At 40.5% G+C, this 24,106-nt stretch overlaps 1 protein-coding gene across 6 annotated transcripts in view; it reads right to left on the bottom strand.

Annotated features, from left to right (window-relative positions):
- APP (amyloid beta precursor protein) overlaps positions 1–24,106 on the bottom strand; it is a 262,818-nt gene that overhangs the window by 40,637 nt on the left and 198,075 nt on the right. For all 6 annotated transcript variants that reach the window (XM_082694233.1, XM_082694234.1, XM_082694235.1 and 3 more), the window contains 2 exons: positions 22,456–22,584; positions 21,457–21,556 (listed from right to left, as the gene is read on the bottom strand). In XM_082694233.1, coding sequence (XP_082550359.1) covers positions 21,457–21,556; positions 22,456–22,584 — 229 coding nt within the window. The remainder of the gene's footprint in view (positions 1–21,456; positions 21,557–22,455; positions 22,585–24,106) is intronic.

Genomic DNA, 24,106 nt, shown 5'->3' with positions numbered 1-24,106 from the left:
GACGCAGACTCCTGTCTGATCAGGAAGCCTGATGCAGGGCTCGATCCCAGGACCCGGTGATCATGACCTGAACCGAAGACAGACGTTAACGGCTTGCCTAATATTTTTATTCTTGACTGGAGCTGTGTCTCTCAGAAGAGCAAATACAGGGGAGAAAGACAACTTCTCCTCAGACATGTTTGCGATGTGCCAGCATGTCATGACCACTTGAAAGAGGAACCTGCAGAGTTCATGTCCATGCTGACAGAGTCCAAGGGGAAGCATGATAGCAAAATGGAACTTTTCCAGATTCTACCAGAATTTTTTAGGTGTTTTGGGGGAAAAGCCCATACCAGACTCCCCAAAAAGGTTTTTTCGTGTGTGTGTATATAAACATGCCACCCACAATGAAGTACCACATTCCAGCTAAAAGTCCTTTACAGTGTTGAGCTGGAATGCTTGACAGTAGCCTCAGGTGGGTAGCTATTGTTAAGAACTACAGGGAGCTACCTATTTCTTACCTAAATAGAGGGTTATGGGTCTTTACCCCCGCTTACATCATTTCCATATCAACATCCACGAGATACTTAAAAAAAAAAAAAAAAATCAACCTTACCTTTTTATTCTGCAAAGAACAAAGAGAATTGTGTGGGAGATGAAATATAAAGCAGACCCAACTTTTTTGCTAATTTAATTTTGGATATGGTCTCCTTTTAGACAATGACGAAGTGAGATGGGAGTGGTGTCCCTAAAAGCCAGCTCTGACTTCAAATGACCTAGTGAGCCATGAATCCTGGGGTTAGAAGGTGTATTTATTGAGCGTGTTGGAAAATAACCCCAGATGGTCACTTTCCCACCAAGAACGGACAGCCCTTTTCACTGCCTGAGAGAACCACTTTCCATGACATGCAGCTCGCAGCCCCACTAGGGAAACTTTGCCCTGCTATTTCCTTCTTAAACGTTTTCTAATCTCCACACTTCCTAGACCCAGCACCAAGGCCCTGAGGCTTTTCCTGTTGAAAATTTACATGGAATTCTGGTAATTTCCTTTTCTTCAAAAAAAAAAAAAATCACTTAAAAATGTTATTTTCAGGGGGGCACCTGGGTGAGTTAAGCCTCTGACGTTGGCTGGGGTCGTGGTCTCAAGGTCCTGGGATTGAGCCCCTCCTTGGGCTCTCTGCTCAGTGGGAGGCCTGCTCCCCCGTCCCCCCCCGCCTGCCTCTCTGCCTACTGGTGATCTCTCTCTCTGTGTCAAATAAAAAAAAAAAAAGAAACCAAAAAAACAAAACCAAAAACCCCCATGTTATTTTCAGGGCATCTGGGTGGCTCAGTTGTGTAAGTGTTCAACTCATTTCAGCTCAGGTCACGATCTCAGTGTTGTGAGATTGAGCCCCACATCAGGTTCTGTGCTGTGTGGGGAGCCTGTTTAAGATTCTTTCTCTCTCTCTCCCTTTGCCCCTCTCCCCCAATCTCCACCTCTCTTAAAAAAAAAAAAAGTTATTTTCACCTCAGAAGGATTAAACCTTTCCTCCACTGTGCTCTGAAAAAGTCTCAACTCAGAAGTAAAAAGAACGAAAACAAAAAACAGACTTTACCTCAAAAGAGGACACATTTTGGGGCACCTAGGAGGCTCAGTGGGGTAAGCATCTGCCTTCAGCTCAGGTCATGATCCAGGGTCCTGGGATTGAGCTGCACATCGAGCTCCCTGCTCAGCGGGGAGCCTGCTTCTCCTTCCCCTACCCTCCCCCCACCTTGTGTTCCCTTTCTTGTTGTGTCTCTCTCTGTCAAATAAATAAATAAAATCTTAAAAAAAAAAAAAAGACATATTTTATGAGAAGTTATCAGTTTGGTCTGAGATTTCTATTCTTTATGTAATCAGATTTAAAAATGTAACGACCTATTTCTGAATATATAATTTTAGAAAATGGTCATCTTCGATAATATGTAATTCATTCATTTTAACATTTAGAGCCCTCTATACTAACTCCCATATTTAGAGCCCTCTATACTAACTTACTATACTAAGCCCTCTATACTAACTCTCTATACTAACTCCCAAGCTGTGTGTTCCAACAGTTTTTCTTTTTCTTTTTTTAGTGTGATGTAAGCAATCTTTATTTGAATATATTTTAAGCTTCAGCAACAAATTAAAAAATGATTCACATTATGGTGCATTTACACATGTCTTTTCATCTTCCAAGTGCAGTAAACATTAATTAACCCTGGCTAATTAAAAAAAAAGCATGGTTTACAAATTTACCCATTAATCAGCTTCAAGCAAATGCAAAGCATTTAAAGCCTTTCATAATTTGAACCAATTAAAGATGGAAATTATCTTTTTCAAATGAAGAGGTCATAAATTCAAGACACGAAGCCCTTTAACTTAAATTTGATAGTATTTTAGAAAAACTTGGGACAGTTTTTTTGGATTTGGATTCATCAAAATCAGGGTAAAGAATAAATAAAACTGCTTGATACGGGCTGAAATATGTTTTCCTAAAAGATATCTTGAAGGCCTCCTCCCCAGTGCCTATGAAAGTGACCTGATATGGAAAAGAGGGTCTTTGCAGAAATATTCTGGTAAAGACGCGATCATACTGGAATAAGGTAGGCCCTCAATCCATGGAGTAGGGAAAACCCTACTGGAGTTCATATGAGTTCTTGATCATTTTGGAGGGGACACACAGAGATGGAGATGAAGGGGAAAACACTGTGTGAAGGCAAAGGCAGAGACTTTATCTACAAGCTAAAGAATGTCCAGCACTGTCAGCGGCACCAGAAGCAAACAGAAGCAATGGAAGACATTCTACTCTAGAGCCTTCAGAGAGTGCAGGACCCTGCGGACATCCTGATTTCGACTTCTGGCCTCCAGAATGATGAGATGATACATTTCTGTTGCTTTAGGTCACCCCGTTTGTTGTAGTTAGTGATGACAGCCCTAGGAAACTAAAAACCACCCATAAAAATGAGTATTAACTATTCGCAAATATGATAACCATTTCTGGCTTTAATCATCACATTGGAATAGAATATGGTTTCTTCCTGAGCCCTTTACTCTGTGCTGGGATAGGCAGACTGTGGAGAAGAACAAAGAGCTCTATCAAATAGAAGTCTCATCTAATTAGTGTGGAGGTGTTTCCCCCTGAATAGCAGCATGGGTTTCAGTGGTGACCTCATGGCTCTTTCATTTCAGCAACTCTCTTCCCATCTACAGAGGATTCCATCCACTTCCCTTTCTTGACATCCACGGCCGCATGCCTTACCCAGCTAAGGCCCCAGAAATTTTGGATACCAGTGTGAGCGCTTAAGCTCAGAGCGGAAGTAGAAGGGCTTCAGTTTCAAACACCCCGTAAATATAAAGGTTATGCCATATCCTCTCTAAGAAGCCAGAAGCTAAGCTGTCCCTGGCAGTGTAACATGTGGCAAATGCCTGGCAGGTTTCAGGTTTTACGAACTCCAGCGTGATGAAAACACCACCATCTCTAAAGCCACAACCTCCATTCGGCCACCGAACGGGGAGAAGCTAGGACGGCTGGTGTCCACTTCTGGCTCTGAGCGTCTCAGTTTCAAATTTAAAATTCACATTTGACCAAGCTGGATCTTGAAAAAAAGACTCTGCAGCTTAAATGCTTTTCTTTATTCTTGTATGACATACAGATGAATGGAATAGAATATTTTATAAAGTAGTGTGTTTAATAGCAACTTCTAGGTTCTCTGGGTCAAGATAGGAAGAAAATATGGCTTCCAGTAGCCAGTTACGGACTAGGTCATGCTACATACTTTGTTACGCTATCTGGTCTGTCCTTCTGCTTTCACATGGGAATGCTGGGCTTTAGTCACTCCGAGACAAAATGAAGAATATGTGGATGAATTAGTGAAAAACGAATGTTAAAAGCCACCAAATCTTTCCATGTGAAGTGTAGGCTTTATACATATCGAAGAGATCTGGTATTTGAAGTTCATAAAAGCTGAGTGGAGGCCGCCAAAGGGAACTTTGTTACAGTGATTTAGGGTACAGAAGCAGGAAAAATACCTTCCGTGGTCTCCCCTGAGTTTCTGAAGATATGGAACATGCCATGTGCACTAAAGAGATGAGGGCTGAGGAATGTTGAAGAGGGAGGGCACCTTAGATACAGCCCAAAGCTCGATTTACTCCAATGTTACAGACTGAACCGTCCTTCTCTCCCATCCCCCAAGCATACGTTGAAGCCTTAACCCCCAATGTGACTGGATTTGGAGACAGGGCCTTTAAGAAGGTCATTAAGGTTAAATGAGGTCATGAGGGTGCGGCCTTGTTCTAATAGGATTGGTGTCCTTTAGAAGAGGAAGAGAAAGAGCTCCCTCACTCCGTGGGAGAAAAGGACAGATAGGGACAAAGCAAGAAGCCAACTATCCTCAAGCCAAGGAGAGAGACAGACTTTAGGAGACCCTGAACTAGTCAAGACCTAATCTTGGATTTCTAGTTTCCAGGACTGTGGGGGAAAAAACAGAAAACAAAACAAAACAAAACAAAACAAAACAAAAAACCCATTTCTGCTGCTTAAGCGTTGGAGTTTCGTTATGGCAGCCTTGAACTCCCTAACACACTCACCTCATCACAGCCAGAGAAAAGAAAAAGCAAAGGTCAAAACAACTTCCTCTAAGGCATTTTTGTTCCTTTCTTTTTCTTTTTGTGCTTTTTAGGAAAGATGATAGCCGAAGATGAGAGACCTAGTACAAATCATCAAGGGGTCTCCAGGGGGAACTTCTCCTACTACACCTTTCAAAGAGATGACAAGGAAGTGATTTATTTCAGAGATGACTCAGTTCAGGGTTTGAAAGTACACGACCTTTGGGGCTTTTCAATTTTCTTTATTTTTTTTTTATGGCCATTTGCCAAGAAAGTTCTCAAATGTTCTACTCTGCTATGTTTCTTCACTGCAGGTGGAGGAAAAAGGGCCAAATGACAATCTTCCTGTGTGTCTGGGACATTTCCAGGTACGTGGTCTCCTTGCTTTGAGGGAAACAAGGAGATGGTATGTGATTTCTGTGTCGTCACCACACAAGATACTTTAAGAAGCAAAGGAATAGAATTTGCTTTGCTGTGTAACCTGCAAATTATGCATACCATGGTTTAACAGAGTGAGTCGCCTCTCGGGGTTCGCTCCTGGAGGTGGTTCTCAGCATGCCTTTTCTCGGTAGTGTTTCTGTCAGTTCCCTGAGAAAGACACTTGCTCTCTGACAATTCTCCAAAATAAAGCTTTAGTGTTTGTCGTCTCCAATGCTGACAACTCTGAGCATATTTTGTCAATTTTCCCTTTCACTCCTTATTAAAATAATATCACTTTGAATTTGAAGTGAGCCTAAATGGACAATTTCTTTAAGTAAAATGTCACTATCAATAATAGCAAATGGAGAATCTACAGAAGGAAGAAAAGGTTCTGATAGAGTAGAAGATTCACAGTTTTTGAAAGGAGCACAAAAAGAAGGAAATGGGAAAAAACGTTATGAAAGATGACATTTTCTGATCGAAGCCCATTCTAGGCTTGTGTTATTTATTCCTTTTAGGTAAAGTTAATCAACATTAATAAGCAGTTTATGCCAATCCTTTTTCATAGCTAATAAGAAGCTTTAGCTTGGATAAATAAGACCATCAGTCCTAGCACACCTAGACAAATTCTCCATGAATCTGAACTTGGAGGTTAGTCATGTTTCACTTTCGCATCTTACAGTCACAGCACTGGAAACCTATGGGGCCTATTTACCAGGATATATTAACTTTCAATGACAACAGTAGCCGTTCAAGAGCAACCCAAGCTGCAATCCAAGGCTGGAAGAATCTTTAGGTTTTTGCTATTTCGTATAAGCAAGACTTCTGAATATTTAAGAACCCTCTGGGGAGGTAAGCAAAATGCAGCTTTCTGTAGGTCAGAGGTGGGGCCCAGGAATGTGTGTGTGTGTGTGTTTTAAAGATTTCATTTATTTATTTGAGAGAGACAGAGAATGAGAGAGAAAGAGAGCATGAGAGGAGAGAGGTCAGCAGGAGAAGCAGACTCCCTGCCAAGCAGGGAGCCTGATGTGGGACTCGTTCTCGGGACTCCAGGATCATGACCTGAGTCGAAGGCCGTCGCTCAACCAACCGAGCGACCCAGGCGCCCAAGGAATGTGTATTTTCCCCAAGAATTCCTCCATATCATTGAACTTCGATTGGCCCCAAGAACACATTAAGAACCTATGGCTTTCAGAATAAGAATTTCCATGGGAGGATGTTGGATGAACTCTCAGATGCCCTTCAAAGGCTTACAGCAACCAGACTGAGGACCTCGGCAAATGGCAAATAGCTTTTCTGTTTAGTGGCCGATGGCACAAAGCTGCAGCAATCACGTAAAAGAGCGGGGAAAACTCAAGCTAGGAGCCCCGAGTCAGTCAGCTCATCGCTCTAGCGCTCTATTGGGCTGTTCCAAGGATTTCAAGCTCAAGCCCAGATGAACAAGATCTTATATAAAACCAGCACACTCAGACCCAATCTCCCACAGACGACTCCCAATTCTTCTAATGGGACGGCTTTTTAAAAAAAGCCTACATGTTCACACCCAAGTGCGTGAAGACCTGCCTTGATTTCCCAAGGGCTCTGGCAAGACATATTGAACCCCTTGGGCCTTGGCTGTCTTTATAGCACGTTCATAGACACTAATTTTGATCAAGCCACTAAATCCCCCAAAACTCTTAGTCTACAAATTAACAGGTTTGCTTCCACTTTTCTATTCCTTTGAAGAGGTATAGACAGCAGTGTGGAGGAAGGCCCTCACCAAAGAGATCTAGAAAGCAAAGTCACTCGCATATTGTCATACAACATCTGACCTACATATGGACTCCATGATAACCAAGAGAGGCTGTTTACGACCCCTCTTTTTTTGATAACAGTGTTTTAGTAAATTCACAAACAGTCCTGCCTTTATTTCACTAATATCTAAAGGAAGTTTAGATATTTCTTGAAACAGTTTCTTTTTTCTCTTTCCCTCATGATAACTGGCATTGCCAATAGGAGTTTGGAAAGTGTTCAGTGTGATTCTTAGCAGAAAATTGAGGGGCTATTCCTGTCATTGTTACTTTCCTCAAAACACTTAAATTTGGTTGGTTTACTGCATTTGTTCTAAGTATTAAGAAAAATTGCTAAGGGTGCCTGGGTGGCTCAGTGGGTTAAGCAGCTGCTTTCGCCTCAGGTCATGATCCTGGCGTCCTGGGATCGAGTCGCGCATCAGGCTCCTTGCTCAGTGGGGAGCCTGCCTCTCTCTTCTGCCTCTGCCTGCCACTCTGCCTGCTTGTGTGTGCGCGCGCTCTCTCTCTCTGACAAATAAACAAATAAAATCTTTAAAAAAACACCGCTAAGAACTTCTAGAATTCATTTTGACTGATATCAACTAAATAGAAGAGTATAGGTAAATAGAAAGTATAAGTAGAAAGTATAGCAATAGCATATTAGAAAGTACTTCCTTCCTTGTTACTAGAATTACAGACAAACCTGAGAGTTCTTAGGGTAACCATGGAATTTATGTAATACCCTGGGGGGAAAAACCAGATGAGCTAACACGTTCACTGATTATTTAGACTGGTGGCTTAGACCATTTTCACCTAAGTTTCTTGGAATGTTTTGTTTCCAGCCAATATCACATATTGCAATTTCCTTTTAACTTTAGGGGCTGTGAATCTCAAAATGAGAGAAACATAAACTAAAGGGGTGTCTGACAAGGCGAAACTGAGTCTTGTATACCACTTGTCTCTTCTTTATAGTTATTTTAAAGGTAGTAATGCTGATCAAAAAAATACAAACAGGGCTACCTGGGTGGCTCAGTCGGTTGGGCGTCCTACTCTTGGTTTTGGCTTGAGACGGAGCCCCGTGTTGGGCTTTGCACTCCGCATGGGGTCTGCACAAAATTCTCTCTCCCTCTACCCTTCCCCCCACTCATGCTCACCCTCTAAATAAACAAATCAACAAAATCTTAAAAAAAAAAGTATCAACAGTGTAGAGGGGGTGTTGAAGTTACAAGCAGTAGTGTCACTGTTCACAAGTGCACGAGTCAGTGCATGTATCTGCAGGCATCTGGTGTTAAATTAGAAAAGACCGCACATTTTATGAGGTAGAGTCAAATGGTCCCATAGGTGACGCCCATACACCGAGCAGTAGCTTATGAAAGTGCCTTTTCACTTGCGCTTATCATGACAGTAGTAGGACAGCAGATTTTTTAAAATTAGTAATTTGATAGTTCAAAAAATTATGTTTTGATTTATACTATGTAATCAAGAAGAGTTGTGCAACGTGGATGACTGCTCAGCCATTCTGCATCCGTTCCCATGAGCTGGAGCTGCGTAGTCAATGAATTAGCTAGAATAACGCATTTGGTTCTCATCTCAAACATTTTTTGGTGGCATCTAGCTTTTTATCATGTGGATTTAGAATGTAACTGTAGGGGCGCCTGGGTGGCTCAGTGGGTTAAAGCCTCTGCCTTTAGCTCAGGTCATGATTTCAGTGGTCCTGGCATCGAGCCCCGCATCGGGCTCTCTGCTCAGCCGGGAGCCTGCTTCCCTCTCTCTCTCTGCCTGCTTGGGATCTCTGTCTGTCAAACAAATAAATAAAATCTTGAAAAATATTAAAAAAAAATTGTGGAAGCTGAATAAATAGTTCCCTGAACCCAGGTGTATTTAGCTTGGCCTCAGCAAAGACACAGAAGAAATACTAGTGGATAGAGACATCAGAGTGGAGGCAGTCTTCAGTCTTACTGACCAGACGTATGAAGTGGCCTTTCCCAGTCGCTCTAAGTCTTTGAAATGATGTGGTCGAGCCAGCTGAAAACTAAGGTTCCCTTCTCTAGTAATCTTCAGTGAGTGATGGTGTAAGTCAGGAACGGCTGTCAGACCCCTGACAATGGCTGTTTGTCACTACCAAACACCAAGAGACAAGGCTATCAACATCCCTCGGCTGAATGAGTACAGCCGGCTCCCCAACTCCATTTCCCCCAAGTCTCCCCAGGCAGATTCTAAGTAGGAAAGACTCTGCCCCATGCTCGCAACATATCTGAAAAGAGAATCTGGAAAATGGTAGGTGTTTAATAAATACTCACTAAGATCCAACACCTTTGATTAATTCTTGGATCTTTTTGCCACTCAAGGTAGCAAATGACACACATATGTCCTTTTCTTTTATTGTGGTAAAAAAGATGTAAACATAAACCTTACTATTTTAACCATTTTTAAGTGTTCAGCTCATTGGCATTAAATGTGTTCATAGTATTTATTATAAAACCATCACCGATGCCTTTTCCCACTTTTTTTTATCTTCCCAAACGGAAACTCTGCACCATTAAACCTGAACTCCTCATTTCCTCCTTCCCTCAAGAACGGACAACTATTCTTCTATTTTCAGACTTTGTGAATTTATTACTCTAGATGCCTCCAGTCTATCTCTAGATATAAGTGAAATAAAAAAAAAATAGGGGATGCTTTGTAAATCTGCATCTCATACTTGTGTGGGGGCCATGCTAATCTTTTCTGCGTTGTTCCAATTTTAGGAGATGTGCTCAAGTGAGCACTACAGATATACCTCTGAAACCTTCTAGTACCGCTTATAAATAATTTGAGCGGTGACTGAGAACTAAAGTGTTTGTCAGAGATAGCTAGGTGGCAATGAGAATGGTAGTTTCTTTTTAAATTTTTTTGGATAAAATCTGACAAGAGAACTATAACAATTTAAAAATAGTAACTATTAACCATAACAACAAAGTTTCATATATAAACATTTTAGAAAATTCTTATTGGTATATTAGAAACTTATGAACAGCAAGAAGCATCTGTTATTTGGTCAAAGTCTTTAGGTAAAGAAAACAGTTTTAATGTAGTACAGAAAGGTCACATTATGAATGATTAATGCTTTCCCATCCAGCTAGATACATTAATACTTTTCTTATGGTAGATGTAATATCAAAAAGAGCATGTCTGGCAACTTTCCTTTCTGTCTTTTTTTTTTTTTTTTAAGATTTTATTTATTTATTTGACAGACAAATCACAAGTAGGCAGAGAGGTAGGCAGAGAGACAGGGGCTATCAGGCTCCCTGCTGAGCAGAGCCTGATAAGGGACTCGATCCCAGGACCCTGAGATCATGACCTGAGCTGAAGGCAGAGGCTCAACCCATTGAGCCACCCAGGCACCCCACAACTTTCCTTTCTATCAAATATACTGACTACCATTTGAGAGTAAACCCACTTTAATTCTTTCAAGTCAGTAACCAGTAAGATGAAGGAAGGCTTTTGGCAGAAGAGTGACTAACTCAGAATTTTGAACAGCAATCTTTCAACCTCCCCCGACCCCCACCCCAAACACAGAATGTGAGGTTTGGTTTGCTTCTGGAGTTTCCTAAATAAAAACAGTATGAAATGCTAATAAGTATCATCATTTTAATAAGAGATGTTCCCTCCTGGGATACCTGGGTGGCTCAGTTGGTTAAACATCTACGTTCGGCTCAGGTCATGATCCCAGGGTCTTGGGATGGAGTCCCACATCAGGATCCTTGTTCAGAGGGAGCTTTCCCCCTGCCTGATGTGCCCCCTCCCCACCCTGACAAATAAATAAAATGTTAAAAAAAAAAAAGAGAGAGAGAGAGACATGTTCCTTCCTGTACTCCCAGTTCTCCACTGCTCATGGCCCCAGAAGTTCCTTCATAACTTGGCAAAGCTTCAGAAGCAACTCACTATTGTCACTATTACAGCCTCGGAAAGAGAAGACATGAAGAGTGGGCCACGGCCCAGCTGGCTCAGGCTTTTGCTTCTGCTCCCCTTCTTCCTTCTCTAAGAGAAGATATGGAAGACCATATCTATGGTCTCTGTGCATCTTGGGACCAGGCTTACCAAGTTCAATGTGAAAGAGGAAGCTGAACACATGGTTTTTCTCTCTGCTCCTAGGAGATGGGCAGGCTCATCTAAATGCCCCCAAACCAAGAGCAAAGGCACAGAAAATTTAACGCATGTTTTAATAAGCCTATGTAAATGAATAATATTTATACAAAATTAAACACATTTGGGATGTCTGGGTGGCTCAGTTGGTTAAGGGTCTGCCTTTAGCTCAGGTCATGATCCCAGGATCCTGGGATGGAGCCCCACATCGGGCTCCTTGTTCCGTGGGGAGCATGCTTCCTCCTCTGCCTGCTGCTCCCCCTGCTTGTGCTCGCCTCTCTCTCTAACAAATAAAATTTTAAACAAAAAATAAAAAACAGGGACGCCTGGGTGGCTCAGTTGGTTAAGCAGCTGCCTTCGGCTCAGGTCATGATCCCAGCATCCTGGGATGGAGTCCCACATCGGGCTCCTTGCTCAGCAGGGAGCCTGCTTCTCCCTCTGCCTCTGCCTGCCATTCTGTCTGCCTGTGCTCGCTCTCTCCCCCCTCCTCTCTCTGATAAATAAATAAAATCTTAAAAATAAAAAACATTAAGTAGGCTATTTTAAACTCACTGTCTTAGGTTAATATATCTGTGAACAATAGTTGTAATTAAGTAACACCCCTGGCCTTGGGCCTTTGATCACCTGTTTCTGACTCAAAGTCCGAAAAACTATCTCTGGATAGTGTTTGGATTCCTAGCTGGTCACATTCCTTTGTTCAACTGCCTCATAATTTGAAATAGGTTAGTGTACTGATCTCTTGTTGATCAGGTATGTACCTTACTGTCTGTGACTTACTTTCTCAAGAAGCCCATCGTAGAGATGACAGGAGAACAGTTCACAAAAGGTAATAGGTAGGGCTCGGAAGGGGAATGCACTGCAAAATTTGTTTCTGAGTTAAACGGCAAGAGGTGACCTAACATTCCTTCCATATTCTGTCTCACATGCAAACACATTCGTCTCATTGCCAGTCTTTGTGGAAATGCATTTCAAAATTAATCTCAATTTCAATGCTCCTCTATATCCAGGGTGACAGATCTACTACACTTTTTCTCCTCTTTCAAAATATAAACCTCGAAGGCAGCTGCTTGTGAAAGGCAAAATAACCAGCTCCTCTTCCAGTCTAAAAACCATTAGTTGTTCCCAAGACTCTGCCAAAAAAAAAAAAAAAGATAAAAAAAAATAAAAATAAATAAAAATAAAAATAAAATAAAATCAGGACACAACTGCTGGAGGATTGTATGCCAGAAAGCAGCCACCGTTATGGTCAGGCTTCACTCCTCAGTCATTTTTAGTTACTAAAGATTTCTTTTTTGGATTTTGATTCAAATGACAGGACCATACATTACAGCTGGTGAATTAAGAAGCAACTTGGGACCCGAACTGGATCGTCCTAGGAACGGGCAGAATTGCTGCGGGAGGCACTGCTTTGAGCTTCACGCACTTGGTCGAGGTGTCCACACACTGAGACAGAAGAAAAACGGCACGAGAACAGACAAAAACTACTGATGTGTCACAGTCGTCAAGCAAAATTTTTGAGTAAATGGTGACAATTTGCTAAATTAATTTGCCTTGACTTCTAAGCAGTAGCCCTCCTGAATGGGGTAAAAATGTAATCATTTCATAGTGGATATCCGTTCAAGTAGCTAGAGTGTTAAGACTTCATTAAAGGAATTATAATAGCAGTACTACCCAAATTGATCTATAGATCTAATGCAACGCCTTTTAAAATTCCAATGATATTTTTACAGAAATAGGGAGGGGAAGACCCTAAAATTCACATTGAAAGGCAAGGGATGCCAAACAGTCAAAATAATCTTAAAAAAGAACAAAGGTGAAGATTCACATTTCTCGATTTCAAAACGTACTACACAGTTACACGAATCAAAACCATGTCATAGTAATAAGACAGTTGTACAGACCAAAGGAAAGGAACTGAGAGTCAAGAAATAAATCCATGCATTTCTGGTCAACTTACTTCTGCCAAGGGTGTCAAAACCATTCAAGGCAGAAAGAATACAGTCTTTTTCAACAAATGGTGCTGGGACACTGGGCGTCCAAATGTGAAAGAATGAAATCGGATCCTTACCTCACACCACTAATAAAAATTCACGCAAAATGAAAACAAAAATAACTTAAAATGAATCAAAGATTTATTTGCAAGAGCTAAAGTGTAAAAAACTCTTAGAAGGAAACGTCGGTATCAATCTTTTGATCTTGGATGTGGCGATGATGCTTAGACATAATGCACAAGCAGTTACATCAAAAAAAATCGCTAGGGATGCCTGGGTGGCTCAGTGGGTTAAAAAGCCCTTGCCTTCGGCTCAGGTCATGATCGCAGGGTCCTGGGATCGAGCCCCGAATCGGGCTCTCTGCTCAGCAGGGTGCCTGCTTTCCCCTCTCTGTCTCCACCTGCCTCTCTGCCTACTTGTGATCTTTCTCTCTCTGTGTCAAATAAATGAATAAAATCTTAAAAAAAAATCGCTAAACTGGACTTCAGAGTTCAAAAATTTTGCGTGTTCAAAGGATATCAAGAAAATGAAAAGACAACCTACAGAAAGAGAAAAGATTTTCGAATCATGTATCTGTTAAGTTTAGTATCCAGAGTATAATAAAGAACTCTTCCTATTCAATAATAAAAAGGGCAAACAACCCAATTAAAAAATAGGCCAAAGGTTTGAACAGATACTTATTTAGACCGAAAAACTAATCCCCAGGGAGCCCCTGCAAGGACATGAAGTGAACAACGTGGTTGATGCCTGAGTCATCTAATGACGGCCAGTGTACACCCGAACTGCAGGAAACAAGATCAACATACCACTGTGAATTACAATTTAATGTCTACAATTTGTCTGCCAAAACAGTGGAGGTTGTGCTTATTTCTTTAAATAAAACCTTTTGACATTCATCCTTCCTAGAAAGTATATATATATATTTTTAAAGTAGGTTCCATGCCCGGTGTGGAGCCCATTGTGGGACTTGAACCCACAGCCCCTGAGATCAAGACCTGAGCTGAGAGCAAGAGTCAGATGCTTGACCGAATGAGCCACCCAGGTGCCCCTAGAAAATATAATCTTTTCAATATTGCTGTAGGATTGACTTTTCCTTTAAAATTATGGGTCAGAAATACAGAAAAGAAAATATCTATTTGCCAGAAGGAAAATTATAAAAATTATTCAGGAAAACTGCTGCCATTTTCTTGAGTCATTTACATAGTGATAGCTTACATATGACAAATTATGTATGTCAGCTTCGAAAGGCCTTTATCAAGGATGTCCACAGATCATCTGGGATGACACATACACTGCAGTTTTAGATTCAATAATTAAACTCCTAATCACGAAAAGGACAGCTTACACATCACATCCAAAAAAAGTATCGAGAGCTAAATACACACAAAACACTGAACTAGCCACTATGGACTTAAGGGCTGTAACCTCCTAAGAGATTTTGCAGACCAGCTGGGTGTGAGATATGAATTCACTGGTGATGACAGGTTTTATTTTGTTGGTTAGAAACATATTAGCATGGCAGTCAAAGGGTCAGAAAGCTAGGGCGCTACTGTTATAATATACTTTCTCATTTTGAAGATTAAAATGTTTATATGCAAGTTCACTTGACAATGTATTTTCATTTTCTCATATATAAAATAAGCATTTTGATGCAGAAAGTTCTAAATAGCCAAAGAAATCTTGAGAAAGAAAAACAAAGCTAGAGGCCTCATGCTCCCTGGTTTCAAATCAGGTTATAAAGTTCTAGTAGTCAAAAGAGCAGATATTGGGGCACCTGGGTGGCTCAGTGGGTTAAAGCCTCTGCCCTCGACTTGGGTCATGATCCCTCCCAGGTTCCTGGGATCGAGCCCCACATCGGGCTCTCTGCTCAACAGGGGGCCTGCTTCTCTTCCTTTCTCTCTGTCTGCCTCTCTGCCTACTTGTGATCTCTGTCTGTCAAATAAATAAATAAAATCTAAAAAAAAAAAAAAAAAGAGCAGATATTGGCATGAAAATAGACACATAGATCAATGGAGCAGAACACAGCCCAGAAATCAACCCACATACGTACGGTCAATTAATTTATGATAAAGAGTCAAAAACATACAACTGGAAAAGGATATTCCCCTTCAACAAACAGTGCTGGGGAGACCGAAGAGCCACATGCAAAGGAACAAAACTGGACCCTATCTTACACCACATATCTAAAAGAATTAAAAAATGGATTAAAGACCTGAATGTAAGATCTGAAACCATAAAACTCCTAGAAGAAAACAGTAAGCTCCTTGAAGTCAGTCTTAGTCTTATTCTAAAAGCAGAGGTAACAAAAGCAGAAGTAAGCAAGTGGGATTATATCAAACTACAAAGCTTACGCACAGGAAAGGAAATCACCACCAAAATGAAATGGCAGCTTACTGAATGAGAGAAAAATATCTGCAAATCATCTATCTAGTAAGAGTTTAATATCCAAAAAATATAAAGAACCCTCACAACTCAAATGCAAAAACAAAATATAAAAACAAAAAAAATACAAAAGCCCACAAAAACAATCTAATTAAAAAATGGGCAGAGGATTTGAACAGACATTTTTCCAAAGAAGACCTACAGAGATGGCCAACAGACATGTGAAGAGATACTCCACATCATAAACTATCAGGGAAATGCAAATCAAAACCACAGTGTGATTTTACCTCACACTTGTTAGAAGCTAGTATCAAAAGGCCAAGAAATAACAAGTGTTGGTGAAGATGTGGAGAAGAGGGAATTTGTGTGTGCTGTTAGCAGAAATGGAAACTGGTGCAACTACTACGGAAGACAACACAGATGTTCCTCAAAAATTAAAAACGAGATACCCTACGATCCGGAGATCTCACTTCTGGGTATTTATCCAAAGAAAATGAGAACACCCCCGTGTTCACCGCAGCATTACTTATAATGACCGAGACATGGAAACAACCCAAGTGTGAATGGATAGAAGATACGGTCTACACACATGCACAAACACATGTACATACACACACACATATACAGTCATTACCTACAGTGGAGTATGATTTAGCCATAAAAAAGGATGAAATTTTGCCATCTGTCAGGATGGACCTTGAGAGCATTATGCTAAATAAGTCAATCAGAGAAAGACAAGTATGATACGGTCTCACTTCTACGAGGAATCTAAAATAAACTATACTCATAGATGTGGAAAACACACGGGTCGTTGCCAGAAGCAGGGGTTGGGAAGTGGACAAAATGGATAAAGGGGAGCAAAAGGTATAAACTTCTAGCCAGAAGATAAGTCATGGCGACATAATATACAACATACTGACTATAATTATTACGACTGTATGCATACTTAAAAGCTTCTTAAGAGTTCTCATGACAAGAAAAAAAACATCTTTTTTGGTCACTCTGTATAGGGATAGTTGTTAACTAGACTTATTATGGTGATCATTTTGCAATGTATACAGATATTGAATCATTATGGTGTATACCTGGAACCATTGTAATGTTTTATGTCAATTATACCTCAAGTTAAAATAAATAAATAAAGAGAATGGGTCCATTCCGAAGAGCAACTGTCTTGCGAAGAGGGGGACAAAGATAATACATGTAGAGGCGGGCAAATAAACACTGGCCGTACCTGTAATTCAGGTGACTGCACTGAGGAACTCATGAAAAGGAGCCTGGAGACTATCATAAAACTAAAGGAACATGTCTTTGGTAATTTATGACTTAAATACTTAAACCAGCTATAAAATAATAAATGGACGTACACTTCCTTATAAAAAACAAAACCAGTAAGTTGACAGTGGTAGTGATCTCTCACTTTGTCTTAAGATTTATTTTCTCCTTGATGCTCTTCCTTGACTAACAATTATACATAAGGATACTTAAAATTCTCAGTAGAAATGAATGTTCCATTTTGTTCATTTGGCAAATGCTATAAATATTCTATTTTAAACTTAGACTTCTTTGGATTCATTAAATCCCCAAACCAGTAGGATTGTTACGGGCAGAGAATGGAAACACTGTCTCTGAAATAAGCATGCTGAATCTTCCCCTAAGAGTAGAGCATTTTATCAAGAGGCCATAGTAAAAGTGTAATACTAAATTATAAGCATTCTTTCATGAGCTCGAGTTCCTTGATCTCCTGACACATATTTCACTCCTACCCCATTCACTGTGGATTTATTCAGCCAGAGACCTTTCCAACATCTGGTTTATAATAACGCATGTTTTTATTAATTTTGAATGCCAAAAGAAAAAAAAAAAGCCCAGGGTATGAAACAATGATGCCTTGCTTCCCCTTTGCTTCCTACTGCCTTCCTCATAAATTGGCCTTACAGCATTCTGTGAGCCAGCCGTCTCAGAATTGTGAACACCAATTTTTTTAGCCTTGAGGTAGCTGCAAAGTGAAACACTTTGATAAATAACCTCCGTGCTGATTGAAAGGGTAGAAAAGAATCCTTTTAGCAAAGATTTAAAGAAGATTACACAGGGCATAAAACCCCAATCATTTTGAAATAGCAGTTTGACAAAGCAAAGGGTGAGCTGAACAGAGATGAAGGGATTCTGCCTCTTGGAAGGGTTAAAAGACAATTAAAACAGCACAGGGGCATCGAAGAGAATGCATATTCTCATGAACATACTGATTCTATCACTTGCTGGATAAACAGCAAAGTCCTGAACAATTATTTTAAATGAAGAAGGGGACTTCCCCCCCTATAAATAATACCGTCAGCCTTTTCTTGCAAGGAAACGTCATAATTTGCATGCAAATAACTTTTGTTTCTTTAAAAAAGGGAAAACATGAAGTAATATATGGATGTGCCTGGGAACTTGCACATAATAATTCAAACAGAACTGAAAAATTACTATAAAATAATAAACTAGCAAGCTCTCATAAAGCGAATCAAGCAGTTTTGGTAATTCATACTCATTGGTGAAGCAAATCAAATGAACAGCCTCACACTCTGACAAGAAAGTAAAACCAGACAACATACTTAATAGATCAAGAATGTCAAAGAACGTGAATTGGGCAGATAACCAAATGGCAGAGGGTCATGGAAGTAGCACGGACAGATGGGAGTCCTTGGGAAAGCACCGTGGTGAGCGAGGCCGGGGCCGAGTTCACGGACATCATCATAAATCCTACGGTCCGATCAGCCACCCTTTACTGTCCTCGCCAATTACACACCAATTCCCATTTTTGCCCTTCCTCTTTCCACTGTGCCTAGCTTATTCCCCACTTTTGTTCACAACAGAGAATTCTACGCTAATGGGAGCATTAATTTACCGAAGCAGATACAGCTGTGTCACTAAAGATACCAGCAGTGCCTAAGACTAGAAAAGACCCGTCACCCAAGAGCGCCTGTTACCCCTGACCAAATAAAATAAATATAATAATGTATTAATATATATAAAATAAAATGATAATAAATATAATTTTTAAATGACCTAATAAAATAAAATAAAGTGACCTAATAAAACTGTTCTATTTTCCTGCAGATTTTTTTTTTTAAAAGATTTATTTATTTATTTATTTGACAGAGAGAAATCACAAGTAGATGGAGAGGCAGGCAGAGAGAGAGAGAGAGGGAAGCAGGCTCCCTGCCGAGCAGAGAGCCCGATGCGGGACTCGATCCCAGGACCCTGAGATCATGACCTGAGCCGAAGGCAGCGGCTTAACCCACTGAGCCACCCAGGCGCCCATCCTGCAGATGTTTTATTGCATTAAACATGTCCTAATTGCCCACATTTGTAAGCACAGATTTCTACATAACAGGCAAGCGTTTGCAGGTACTTCCAGATTTTGCTATTTTGCCAGTGGATCCGAACTTCAGGATCTTCCCTGTTTGCACAAGACTCGAAATCTAAAGTTTGATTATATAAGAAAAATGCAAGTCCGACTAGTGACACAGACTCTCTGAAACTATTAGAGTGTAAGACATAAACCAGAAGAAATCTGTGAAGATCCTATTTAGAAAGGAATTTAAAATAAAACAAAACGAAACAATAACCCCAACAACTTCTATTACAGAAAATTTCAAACTTTTACAAAAATAAAGAGAACACTACAGGGAACGCCCACTCTGCTTAAATACACAAGCACCCATGGCTAACCTTATTTCATCTATATTCCTCCTTTAAAAGTGAGTTATTTTGGGGCACCTGGGTGACTCAGTCCATGAAGCGTCTGCCTTCGGTTCAGGTTATGATCCCAGGGTCCTGGGATCGAGTCCCAAATCCGGCTTCCAGCTCAGTGGGGAGTCTGCCTTTCCCTCTCCCTCCTGCCTCGCCGATAGTGCTTTCTCTCCCTACCACTCTTTCTCTCTCTCAAAACAAAACAAAATAAAACAAAAAAACAAACCCCAAACCCCCCCCAAAACAAAAAAACTTAAAAAAAAAAGAAATAAATAAAAGTGAGTTATTTTTTAATGTTCCTGCAAATGAAGAACAATGTAAGTAAGTAAGCTCAATCTAGAAAAGGCATTCTCCCCAGGGCGCTCTGTTCTATCTCTCTGATACTGGGAGCTCTAACAGTAGGTAAATAGGTCTATTCAATGGACGTTCATTAAGGCCGACTTCTCTTTCCACAGCAAGTAGCCATTTAAAAAATGGAGGCAGGAAAGATTTTTCTGGAAAAGTTATCTTTCATGATTTGGTACCTAGTACATTTAGAATGACAAAAAATTAAAAAAAAAAAAAACATGCTCTTAATTCAAGTTCTTAGTTGACGTTTGCTTTTTTGGTAAGGAAAAATTTCCACCTTCTAATTTATCTGAATATCCTCCCTGTCAGTGAGAGCTGAAGTTCACTGTATTGTCTTATTCTTGGGCATTCTGCAACACTCAAGATATCTGAATCACCTTTTGTTCCGTGGAAGTGTGACTCATTAACGGCCACTGTTTTCACTAGTTATTTTGCTGAATAAAGAGCTCTGATAAGTTAGTGAGAAAGAGTCAATCATAATTATTGGGTGAGAGTGATATATTGGTCATTAACTTTCTAGTCCTTTGCAACGGCTTATTTCTCTATAGCTTGGTATTACTAACAGTATCTCAGTTGAAGAAACATAGGAAAATGAGCTTGTTAAGACAGGTATCAGGCAAAAATACATCCCTCTAGAAGACTTGAACTCCACGTCATTAAGAATGATGATTTCTTGGGGATTTTGTCTTTTGTACAACGAATGGAGACTTTTCTTTTACTTATTTGAAAAATATTATTTTAAACGTTCCTTACAAATTTCTACCCCCAAATTGAGGTAACAGGAATGTTCATTTCTTGTAGAAATGTAACAGAGTGGAAGATTAATTGGCAAGCCTGTCTTCAACCCATGGTACAGACTAAACACTCTCCTGACGATCCTCTTAAGATCTTGCTCAACACTGAACTCCTTCTGAACAGAAGTTCAGATAAAACATGATTAGGAAGTTCACATGCTTGAATGGCCCGAAGGATACTTGATTCTGTGTGTTAATACACATTAGAGCACAGCATCATCACCTGCTACACGCCAAATGTTTGACAGCAAGACAAACAACATTTATAGGGCAGTACTGAGTTAGAAAAAGGAGAGTGAATAGCACTGTCACGTTATGTAAAAACCAAGCTAAGGGGGGGTTTCAGCCACTTCAGAGGAGGAATTCCTGTCAGGGGTATACCCATCTACAACATCCGGGGTGTTCTGATTTCAGATAACCTGCATCCGTTTCCAGCTTGATTAACAAAGGCCAGGTCTGTTATGGAGAGGGATAGGTTGCTTATTTCCTGACAGCTTACGTACCAAATCTCTGGGATACGTACACTTCTTTAATGTTGAAAGATCCACTTGCGTAATTACTGCCAGTGTGCTTTTATGAGGTAAAGTTAAATCAATATGGGCATTTGGGGAGTTTGTGGAGACTTTACATTATGGGATGCTTTACTCCCTTTCCAAGAAAAACAAAAGCAGGAGAACTTCCTCAGATGAACTATGAAACGAGGCCTGAGGAGGAGTTGGGACATAAAAGATAGTGAGCATGCGATTTCAATTTCCTGGTTTTGAGAATCAGCGTAATTACCCAAGGTGTTACTGTTGAGAAAGGGGGTGATGTGTATACCAGACTTCTCTGTACTGTTTTTCCAGGAGTGTTTGATTATTTCAAAATAAAGTCTTAATGAAAGATGTGGGGGCCGCACATTTCATGACATTTAAACAACACAGCTCAGAGAACATTCATGGCTAGTGGGGGAGGGGCACCAGAGAAAGACACGTCACTGAATAGAACAGTAACTCTGAAGTCAGACCCGGTGCTGTGCTTTTGCTCTGCTACTTAGGAGATGTATGCCACAGACAAGTACGTTTTTTAAATCCTAAGTTTGAGCTTCTTCATCTGTAAAAGGGGGATACCATCCCCCTTGTGAGGAGATGATGACTTCCATCCCCCAGGAGTTTTACTATAGAAGGGAATCTGCTCTTTCTCCTTCCATAGGTCAGAATGCTCCTGACTCCCGCTGCAGACACACTCAGGTGGTCGATTTCTTTCTCCGACAGGAGAAGAACATGTTTAAATGCTCCGCATCGAGAAAATAGCTTACTTACCAACTTCATCCTGAATCTCCTCAGCCACAGCAGGCACGTTGTAGAGCAGGGAGAGGGACTGGTTCATGCGCTCGTAGATCACTCGGAGATGCGTCATCACCTGCCAGAAAGGGCGACAGCTCCAGGTAAGCCATCTTTGTAACAGGGAAAAGTTGCTTTCCTTACCAAGCACCGCAGACAGATACAAACTTCCAAAATAAAACGGACAAAACTCTGCTGGAACTTGTGACCTGAAAGGTCATCCTATTTTTCTTGTTCTCCCATTCTCTATTTTCGAACTTTAGAGCTGCTTTAACTTCCCATTGTATTGTATGCTTGCAGCCATACTTACAAAGCCAACCAAAAAGAGCATTTTTGGTTCCGAATATTTAGGGTCCCTAAATAACCCCTAATGCTCTACATATATTTTTGTGCAAATTTTTCAAAAGATATGGACCATATTTCAGGACCATATTTCAATTTGACTGGAAATTTCTTTCATTCTATCTATCCATCCATCCAACTATCTTTTTACTTAAAATTCTCCTATTTAAGGTAATGTAAAATTTCAGATTCCCAGAGTTAGATCTCGTTTGTCAACCTTTGGGGATGGAAATAAAACCCATGATTACGGGGCCTCATTTAGGCTCACATTATCTCTAAGCCTTGTGGTAGCAGTGGAGTTTATGATCGCCTGTCACAAGTTAGCTGAACCAATTTTAGGGGTTTTGGCGGACACAACTTTTGTTGTCTTCACTTTAGTCATCAGAGTTTTAAAGGGTTCCTTAAGAATTGGCAGGAGAGGACACTTTAGATGTATGTATTTTTTATTTTCATCAATCAGAAAATGTCAAACCATATGTTGGTCTAAGACAAGCCTTTAGCATTTACCAGACATTAAAGAACTCTTGCTATAAAGGTAAGTACCCACAGGAAGGCTGCAAAAACCTAAAGATCTAACTGAAAGGGCAAGGCCACTGGACTGTCCAGGCTGCATACAGCGACCCACTCTGCGTTTACCTGTGACCGGATCTGAGCGGCTTTCTTTGGATCCACCATGCGCACGTGCTCAAAATGCTTTAGGGTGTGCTGCCTGTCTTTCTGCTCGGCACGGACATACTTCTTTAGCATGTTGAACACATGACGAGGCTGTTGTGGGGAAAAACAAAACAAAACTACTTTCACTTTTGTGCAAACTACTACTTATTCCAGGGGCTGTGCGCCAGAGGTCCCACGAACTCATTGCAGAACATGAAAGGACTGTGAATCACCTTTTTGCAATTCTCCCACTACTTTCTTAATGGGTAATTACTTAGTTGATTGGCCATTTTTCATTTCGACAAGAGCATTTAGCATTTGACATATATAATGACTGTCCTTAAGCAGCATTTGCTTTTTAAATGGCAGTATTCTGCTGCAGAGAGATGATTTTGGATCTGTCATATTTAAGTTAGGTCCTTCCCCGAATACACGGGGGCATATATGAGACACATTTCTACAGGCACAGTCTTCATGGTTATCTCAATGGTAACACTGCAAAAATAGTCCCATCGCCAGGAAGCATATAAAAATATAATAATCAGGGGCGCCTGGGTGGCTTAGTGGGTTAAGCCTCTGCCTTCGGCTCAGGATCCCAGAATCCTGGGATCAAGCCCCATGTTGGGCTCTCTGCTCAGCAGGGAGCCTGCTTCCCCCTCTCACTGCCTGCCTCTCTGCCTACTTGTGATCTCTCTCTCTCTGTTAAAAAAAAAAAAAATTATATATAAAATAATCAAAATGAGAAAACAGACGAACACTACTCATTTGTAGACCAAGGAGTAACTGATAAGCTTTAAGACACAGTATACTTTCCCAAGAGCAAGGCCAGTAAGAAACTGTAGTTATTTTACTTTTAAATTTAATTCAATTCTTTCTGCACCAGATTCTAATTCTTTCAGCAACAATTAAGTTTCTTTAGCGCTTCTATTTTTCTTCTAATTGGTTCTATTTCATTTTTAGTGTAATAAAAAAGGACAAACACTCCTTTGTCTTAAATGATTCCATTGCTACAGGTATGCTACTATGTATGTAAAATGATTTCCAAAGGTACACATTTCTTCATCATTAAGACAAACAAACAAACAAATCCCTATGAAAGCTCATGTCAGACAAAGAACTTGGCCATTTGGGCAAAACCAGTTATTATTAGCTAGGTCACAGGCACCTTGAATGCTAGTTGGAAGGTGTGGAATTTATTTCCAGAGATGGTCTGTTGGGGCTAGCGTGAAGGCTGTAGTATTCTATGGGATGTCCCGCCCCTTCTCCTTTGGTTCACTTAGGGGTCACCTCCCTGACATCGCAGGTAAAAACGGTATCCTTTTTTTGGTGCTCCCATGAAATGCTATGTATATCTCCATTATTGCACTTAACACAGTCTAATAAATCATTTATGTTTCTGACTGCTTTCTTCAACTGTAAGACCCTTAAGGGCCAGATTTGGTTTTTCTCAGGAATCACAGTACCCAGTGCCTGACTCAGAAAGGGTGACTTGCTTGCTTTATGCTTTCCACAGATCACATTCCTATACTTAAGAAAGCAAATATTCACAAGAAAATAAACCTGTGCTCATCTGCCTTATTTCTTTTACCCTACAAGAAATGTGCTTCCCCATAATTCCAAAAAAGGCAGATAT

This window comes from Mustela nivalis, assembly GCF_964662115.1.
Source record: "Mustela nivalis genome assembly, chromosome: 1".
Classification (NCBI taxonomy): domain Eukaryota; kingdom Metazoa; phylum Chordata; class Mammalia; order Carnivora; family Mustelidae; genus Mustela; species Mustela nivalis.
Note: the sequence above shows the minus strand (reverse complement) of the source record. Positions and strands in the feature narration are given on the sequence as shown.